The following is a 9,065-nucleotide window of genomic DNA, read 5'->3' on the forward strand; positions in this document are numbered from 1 at the left end:
TGTATCATTACGACGCGACCTATCCAGAAATGGTCAACGGTCAAGATTATGGTAATTATTAATTATGGTAATTATGAAGTAATGTGAAAACAATCCCGGGCTCATGTCCTAGGACAAACACAGAATATCCAGTATACTATGACTAGACTCAGGCTAGACCTAGGGGTTACGGCATTATCAATTATATAAAATCCAAAAGTCCCGCGCTCTACAGCCTCATCCCCACTATGCCGATGAAGGCCGTTCGGCAAAGCCGACACAAGTGAATCTTGACAGATGTTTCAACTAAACAAATAATCGGGTTCTACAGTACCATTTTTCGTTTACAATTTAGTTCGTAGTACACGTGTTCTTACTTTTTTCTATTGTTTAGGTGCAGTTGTAGAACATTATGGCTATGCTAGTGTGTTATACTATAACATACCGTTAATTTAAAGAACCAAATTTTCTCAAACCGTGTCCTCCCCCATTGTAAACGCAGAGCACAAGTATAACTGCAATACGCATTTTATACTTATACGCCAACCCCGTACGAAGGACAGCCACTAAGTATGCAAGTTTTCTAAAAAACCGTATATATATTTATGTAAAAAATAATACAATGTTGAGGTATAAAACTCTATTGATAGCTTTTCGTTTAAAGTGTAAACTGCTCGCCTTATTTTACGATTTAAGGCCTTTCATTAAAGTTTCATGCGTAGTACACGTGTTCTTCAATTCCAAAAACCCTCATTTAAGGTTTTTTTTAAAGGGCGAAAATTGCTATTTTATTGCTATTTTATTTGTAAGTCACTCTAGCTGATACAGTTATCCAGACGAACCTCGCACAAGCTGGCATGCACATGTCAATTGAGTAATTATTATTTACGTCATTGACATTTGAGAGTATTTGATAAGCAATTATATCGCTCAACAGCTCTACTAGCAGTTCAACTGACGTACTTTACATCAAACGCCAAGTTCAACAGGTTATGACTTTATTGAGTTAGGTGATTCAAGTGCCTTGTCCAGCAACATGGAAGGATTTATGATTGTAAGTATGCGTTTTCTGCCTCTTATAAAGCGTGTTAGAATCATATTTGTTCATGTTTTTGTAACCGTATATGCAACAGTTAATATTGTTTGCCATTTATTGTAGGAAGGATGTCAAATAAGACCATAATACGTTGAGCATAGTTTTAAATCTGTAGTAAAACGCAGTTCATATCAAGGAGAAGAATTGAAGATTCTTTTGATGCGAGTTGATTACTTAAAACACACTGTTATATTTTCAAGGGATTTAACGACATTGACTAAAACGGGGTTTTTACATTTTTTTGTTGGTTTCCTAACTTCAGCTTTGTATTACAGCTTGTGAATCTACTTGGAGGTAGCTTTAGTCGTAATGTTATGTAAACGTAAGAAGTCCAGTAAAACAGTATTTACCAAACAAAACTTCCACATAAATGTTTACTTAACATCGTTGGGATCAGTGTTAAAACCGCGTTTTTCTAGTTACATATTACAATATCATGTCTTTTAACGTTTTCTTGTTAGTTAAAATCAGTCGAAAAGTAAGCCTGGCACCAACTAACCACAAAATAACTGGAATGATAGGCCTTGATGAGAAATTCGTAGCAAAACGGTGTTGCAATACTATTCTGTTTTAATCATCCTTCCAAGCATGGATTTGAAAGTCTGCTCGGTTTTTGTATATTTCTCTACATGGCCGGACTGTGGTTGAATTATTCCACACAATAGATAGCAAGACACTTTTTTATTAAGATTTTTATTAAAATGAGTTGTACAATTGAGTTTTCCCTCCATAATCAATGGTGGTGTGTATGACTCATTTTCAGTATATTGACAGAACCACACTATTATCTTCTGTAACGTCATACTGTTGCAAAGCACTTGGTAAGACCTAGTCCCGGGACGGATTTACTTTTTCATTTTTATGTCCCTAGAGGCCAAACACACTATTCGTTAAAATGTTTACATATGTATATAATACTAGCTGTAACCCGCGGGCTTTGCCCCGTTTAACTTCTTAATTTTCAAGATTATCTCGTTCGCATGGCTCAATCACGTCCTGGTTGAAGTTTGTTCGCTACGCTCACTCACCTTTAGGTTGGAGCTCGTTCGCTACGCTCACTCACCTTTAGGTTGGAGCTCGTTCGCTACGCTCACTCACCTTTAGGTTGGAGCTCGTTCTCTGCGCTCACTTGCCTTCAGGTTAGCTCGTTCGCTACGCTAACTCGCCTCCAGGTTGAAGTTCGTTCGCTACGCTCACTCACCTTTTGGTTGCAAATTAGCTGTTGTCATAAATGTAAAAGAAATAATAGTGCTGCACCCTGTTGGTAATCCTTGTAACTTTAATGCTATTGAACATCATAGAACAGAACCAACTTGTTTAATTGAAACATTTGTTAAGATTCAATGATTTCATTTCTCATAAGGTTAACATGGGAAACTCTAGAGCCACTGGGGCGGAGCCCGAAAGGATTTTTGAAATAAGAATATGCCTATATGTTAATCGGGAATGTGAGCTATCATCATGCCAAATTTCAGCCCAATCCGACCAGTATTTTTCGAGTTTACTTTTCCCATACACACATACACACATACAGCAACCACCTCTTTTTTATAATAGTATAGATACTATATATATAATATGTATATGTAATATATATATATATATATTTATATTATACAGGGTGAGTTTTAATTGCCCCCCCCCCCCCCAACTCTTTTCTACATTTTTTTAGATATAAATCCCAGACCACTTCCAAACATTGTTGGGTAGTAAGTACTTCATTTTGGTGGTCATTTCTGGTCGCCATCTCTTGGATTCGCCATATTGGATGCAAAATATTTTTTTTCAAATGCAAAGGTGGGGTTGTGACCTATTATTTCCACAATGCCACAATTTGAAATATTTTTAAATAGTATCTTGATTCATTCCAAAGTTATTAGGACTTTTTATAACTTTATCTTATGCCCATTTTAACGTTGTGCATTTGCAAACTAAGACCATAATCTCAAAATAATGCTGGATAAAGATAAGTATACACCACCAGTCATTGTCAACCTATTTTCACTTGGTTATGACGCATGTAATTTTTTGGGCCACCATCTTGAATCTGCCATTTTGGAATGTGAACAATTGTTTTAAATATGAAGATAAGATGGTGTTGTGACCCACCATTTTGAATTAATTTTTTAAGCTGAACTGAATACCGTAATCCGTTTTTAAGGAAGTTCTCTTTATGATATATTGCAATTCATTAATTTTAAATGTCAGTATTTCAAAAACAAAATATGTAAATGATAAACGGAATGCGGCGCTGTAAAAAAATAATGAAAACGGATAATAATACTAAATAATGTGGTAATCACTCCATGTACGTAAGTATTGAGATCTCACTCATTAATTTGTGGTTTACTTTGTGTGTTTCAGGTACGAGTGGCTCTGCTCGTATTCGTGTTCCACCACTCTCTGGGCGACCCCACCGTGCCAGCTCCAGCGGCAGCTCCCACAAGCGGTTGGGGTGTGAAATGGGGCCGCTTTAACAGTGTCAAAACTACCGTGCCGGCTTCCACAATCGGTTCGGGTTGGAACCTCTTGGAACGAGTCAAATCTTCAGTTCCCAATGTAGGAGGGACTGCCTTCTTAGGAGAGCAGATGGCCGCATTGAAGACAGAGGTGCAAACCCGTGGAGTGAAAGGTACTTGGAGTGACTTGACGGATAATGCTGGATGTTTATTTAAAAATTGTGCTGGAGCTGCCACCACTGCAATGCAAGGAGCGTCCAATCTCAAGGATAAAGGTGGGCAAATAGCTTCTGGTGTGGGCCAAGCAGTTTTGGACAGGCTACCGACACAAGAGGCTTTGTGTAACTTGAGGGATCAGGCTGGATGCGCATTCACTGCAATGCAAGACGGAGCGTCTAGTATCAAGAATGGAGGTGTGGCATTAGCGTCTGGTGTGATGGAAACTGGTGGGATTGTAGTTTCTGGTCTGAAGGGAATGAGCCAGACTATAGTAGACAGTCTACCGAAACAAATTGTTGACAATTTTACTACAGAAAATTTAATCATATTATTAAAATCTGAGGCTGGGCAGAAATTGCTGTTTCAAATTATTATAGGATTAGCCTCCGCCACTCCTGCATTTAAACTCCTTGCCGTGACATTAAGCAGTCCGCAAGTCCGAAAATGCATTTCTTCCAATGAATCCCTAAAAAATGTTCAGCCATTAAATCAAATATTTAGTATAATTAATCCCGAAGAAGAAAAGGATAAGGTAAATGAAGGAAAGGATAAGGTAAATGAAGGAAAGGGTAAGGTAAATGAAGGAAAGGATGAGGCGAAGGAAAAGAGCCAGGCAATAGTAATGGGTTTACCGGAACAAATTACTGACAGTTTGACTCCAGAAAATGTAATCAAACAATTATCATCTCCTACTGCGCAGAGTTGGCTGATTAGCACTATTTTTGGATTTGCCTCCGCCAATCCTGCGTTTAAAATCCTTGCCCCGGCATTAAAAAATCCGGAAATCCAAAGTTACATTTCTTCCTATATCTCCCTGGAAAGTTTGATTCCTGGCCCGACAAAGAAAGAAAATGATAAGGAGAAGGGAGTGAAGGATGTTGCGAAGGAAGAGGACAAAAGTTAGCACATAGTACTTCTCTTTATGTATGAAATATTGTTCAATTGGACGAATATATCAGCATAACTAGGGATTTTAATTTTTTACCCAAATGTGTTTTGCTCATTTCCTTTCAAATTCAAATATATTTATTTAAGATATTAAAAGCATGGCCTCACCAAGTTTACAAAACTTGTCAGTGAGGACCAATAGATTCCAAAAATGACAAATTTTACAGATTTTCTTTCTTTAGTTTTTTTTGTGCAAAAATATTACGATACTCATTCTAAGGTGGTTTGAGGTAGGCACTTATTTATAACAAGAGTTTTCGTAATAAATCTATAAAAGATAAAGTATGTATGTATACAGTATATATCCGAAACCAGTACATAGATTCCATTCCTATTTACTCCGAAACCGTTCGTTAGATTGTAATGAAACTTTCAGGCATTATTAAGCATTGTTTAAGGATGGGTTGTAAGTTTGGATACTTTATAAACCATCATGTACAGCTTAAAAAAAATAATTTAGTATAATGAAGCGCTGTTGTATGCCAAACGGTTACGGACAAAATTAAAATACCCCCACCGCAGCAAACCTGCAGACTAAGCGAATTTCAACTTGTCTGATTACATTTTTACTAAAATATTTCCATAAATAAGACATATTAATTCCCAATTTAAATATCATTAGATTTAATGAGTGCTTAGGTTTGCTGCTACGGGGAAGGTAAAAAGTGTTTTTGACCATACCTCAATAGTATAGGATGAAATAAATAAATTTGCCAAATTTTATCAATATGTATCCATAAACAAGTAAACTACAACAGTTTTCATTTTCTCCATAAGAATAACATAGGAATGTTTAATTACACTATTTTTGAATTTTCTCCGTGACCGTTAGGTATACAACAGCGCTTCAATATACTAAATTATTTCTTTTTTTAAGCTCTACAAAACGGTTTGAAAAGAAATTGCAAATTTCTTTGTTTTTAGGGTCAAAGATGGGAAAACCCATTTTTACCCCATAAAACCAGAGATGGGGAAGCCACTAATCTATATGCCCCGTTCCCATGGTCCGATTATGCTGGTTCGCGAACTCGTTCGAATAAACGTAGGTTTAATCGTTGGTACCAAATTTCATCAAAATCGGATCATTTTTGCTCGAGTTATCGCGCTAACGGACACATATCTTACTCTACTAATATTATAAATGTGAAAGTTTGTGTGTTTGTTTGTTTGAAGTTCAATCACGCATCAACTACTGGACGGGTTCGGCTGAAATTTGGCATGATGATAGCTCACATTCCCGATTAATATATAGGCATATCTTATTTAAAAAATCGTTTCGGGCTCCGCCCCAGTGGCTCTGTAGTTCCCCATGTTAACCTTTTGGATTTGCGATGTTTTTTAAATGATCTGGAATCAAGTTATACAATTTCGGTCCAATATATTGAGGTGATGCTTCAAATAGTGATAATCTATAGCTAGTGGGCTTATACCTATGGTTTGTGTGACCCTCCCTGAAAATGGACAAATTGTTGAATACCCAAAATAATGCTTCTAAAATATACAGGTCATAATGTCAAAACGCTAAAAGCCTGAAAGATGACTTTGCATGGACTTCTTCGGGGTACTTTTAGCTACGAAGATAAACAGATGGATGACATAGATTGAACACAACGTCAACATAGACCTAGGATACTGCAATTAATTAGACAAACCATCCTTTTATGAAATCGTTTTCAGTTGTGGATAAAATATCACTTTTATTCCAACTATGAATATATTGTAGTTTAAATTAACTAATATGGGAAATTACGATGTACATTTATTTAATGAGGGTGGGTAATTTATCAAGGATAGAGCTGATAAAGTAAACATTGACAATTACGTCATTAGCTTTACTAGCGTGTTTACTTTTTATATTCTTGCTACATGTGACCAGTTCTTTTTTCAAATGAATGTTATTTGAACCAAACAGCTGTTTCAAAACAAACTGTTATTGTTTTTACTTTTCTTTGTTTACACTTATTTATTTAGCAATTAATGCATTGAAATTGATATAAAGGATAGGTGTGACGATTAGGTTTGATGTTAGGACACCAAAGTTAAATTATATGTACTGTGAATTTTATTGGATATTATCGTTTTATTTTAGGTCGTTCCTATTCATACCTACTGGAAATTGTGTATATTAGTTGTATTGTGGTGATAATAATTATGGAAGAAGCAGGTATGCTATGGAAGGTGGTATCGTTGACTAGGTCTAAACACTTCTCAATTGACTATGTTGTTGTATTAATAGTCAAAGCTATTACTCTCTCTACTGTAGGCTACTTATGATCAGTGTGCGAATCGGCAGCAAATCTCACTTCAACGCTTTTCACATTGTAAAAATTGCAGAATTGCTGTTTTATTGTAAAATTATCGGATTAAAAATGCATATCGTATAGGCCTATGATGGAATGAAAACATATTTGGTCACACAACATTTATTTACAAGATGATTTTTTACATTAAAACTGCAAGAAACTTTGTCTTTATATGTGTAGCCTAAACTAACTGATCTGAATTGTACACGGTTTTAACTGACTACTGGATTCCCGTACGTAGGACGGGCTAACACCTCGTTCATATTTAAAGGGAATTAAATAATTTAGTCAGCTGTTTCAACTGAAAAAGTTGGTTCTATGATTTGCAAAGCATTAAAGATTTACCAACAGGGCGCAGCTCTATACTTTTTTTGCATTTATGAAAACAGCTAATTTGAACTAAGCAGCAACAAAAAAAAACGGTGATACGCAATGAGAACTAACTGTGAAAGCAGGATTGTTTACAGTTATATTTCTATTTTTTATTTCATAAATAATTTGTGATTTTTTGCGAATTTTTGATAATTTATTTTTCTCTATTGTTTAGATGACGTGGTAGAACATTATGGCTATGGTAGATGTGTAATACTATAGAATACTGTAAATTTAAAGAAGCAAATTTTATCAAACTGTGTCCCACCTCATTGCAAACGCAAGGCTTGAGTATTACTGCAATAAGCATTTTATGCTTATATGCCAACCCCATACGAAGGACGGGTACTCAGCTAGTATATACTGTATATGAATTTGAACGGATGGTGTTTTTAGCCTCTAGGGACCTCAAAACGAAATATTAAATCGGTCCCGGGTCAAGGTCTTATAATGAGTACTACGGTAATATCTTATTCCCTATATGGGAAATTCGCTAAAATGAAGTATAATTATTAAAAATTCACATGTTATTCTTATGGAGAAAATGAAAACTGTTGTACGTGTTTATGGATAAGCCTGTGTTGATAAAATTTGGCAAATTTATTTATTTCATCCTATACTATTGACGGATGGTCAAAAAGCACTTTTTACCTTCCTCGTAGCAGCAAACCTAAGCACTCGTTAAATATAATGCTATTGAAACTGGGAATAAATATGTCTTATTTATGGAAATATTTTAGTAAAAATGTAATCAGACAAGTTGAAATTCGCTTAGTCTGCAGGTTTGCTGTGGTGGGGGTATTTTTTTTTATTGATGATAACAGCTAAATTTAACTAAGCAGAAACAAAAAGCTTTGATTTAAAATGAGAACTGTCAAAGTAGGATTGTTTACAGTTATGTTTATGTTTTTAATTTGATAAATAATTGTTAATACTATGCGAATAAGGCGTTCTATTTTTTAAGTGAATAAATTATTAACTTATAGAGATTCTTTTTTCCAAAATGTTTATAAACATCTATTGTGTTTGTATGGTTTATTTCCCTAAGTAACGTCTGGGAAACGGAGTAGCCAGTTAATAGTGGAGTATTAAAAGTTTATTTACATACAGTAGATATATGGAACATAATATTTATTCTCTTTAGCGTTCTCTTTCCGTCGCGAAGCATGGCTGTTAGGTAAATAGCCAGAAACTATAAATTATAGATTAGTTAGGTTAGTACAGTATTAACTTAGCAGTGTGCGCTTTTTGGGACCGGATCTTGTAATTAGTTGAAACCTTATTATACTCCAAACATAAGCTTGTCTGTATATACGGTTTGTATTTTCTAGCACATATTTCGCAAGCAAAATATCTGACAGTTTAAAGCAAAACAAAATGCTTTTGCTAATTAATTAATGTCACTCAGATATATATTTTTAGCCTTTATTTTATCTAAAGATTAAACTAAAATTCAGCATTATGTATGCATGCGGCATAGCAAGGTATAACTTTCCAGATTGGTTAAAAAAGTTAAATACTTCCTCGCAATTTCACACTTAGGCCTAATGCCGGTTGACATTTTCATCAACAACTGTGCTCTTGTCTTGTGAAACGCTGAGAGATAAAGACAACAATGCGTTACCAACAGATATGCAAAAAATATAGAATAAAAGAAAAAATTGAATTAGGCCAAACCAGCGCAATGTG

At 35.2% G+C, this 9,065-nt stretch overlaps 1 protein-coding gene across 1 annotated transcript; it reads left to right on the plus strand.

The window, feature by feature from the left end:
- Positions 1–920: 920 nt before the first annotated feature.
- On the plus strand, positions 921–4,743 carry LOC128982172 (uncharacterized). Its single transcript, XM_054401229.1, has 2 exons — positions 921–1,033; positions 3,440–4,743. Exons 1-2 carry the CDS (start codon positions 1,016–1,018, stop codon positions 4,655–4,657), a joined length of 1,236 nt encoding a protein of 411 aa, XP_054257204.1. The 5' UTR covers positions 921–1,015; the 3' UTR covers positions 4,658–4,743.
- The last annotated feature ends 4,322 nt before the right edge of the window (positions 4,744–9,065 follow it).

Source organism: Macrosteles quadrilineatus, unplaced genomic scaffold (genome assembly GCF_028750875.1).
Source record: "Macrosteles quadrilineatus isolate MER2022 unplaced genomic scaffold, UCM_ALF_1.0 Scaffold_143__1_contigs__length_268001, whole genome shotgun sequence".
In the NCBI taxonomy this organism is placed as follows: domain Eukaryota; kingdom Metazoa; phylum Arthropoda; class Insecta; order Hemiptera; family Cicadellidae; genus Macrosteles; species Macrosteles quadrilineatus.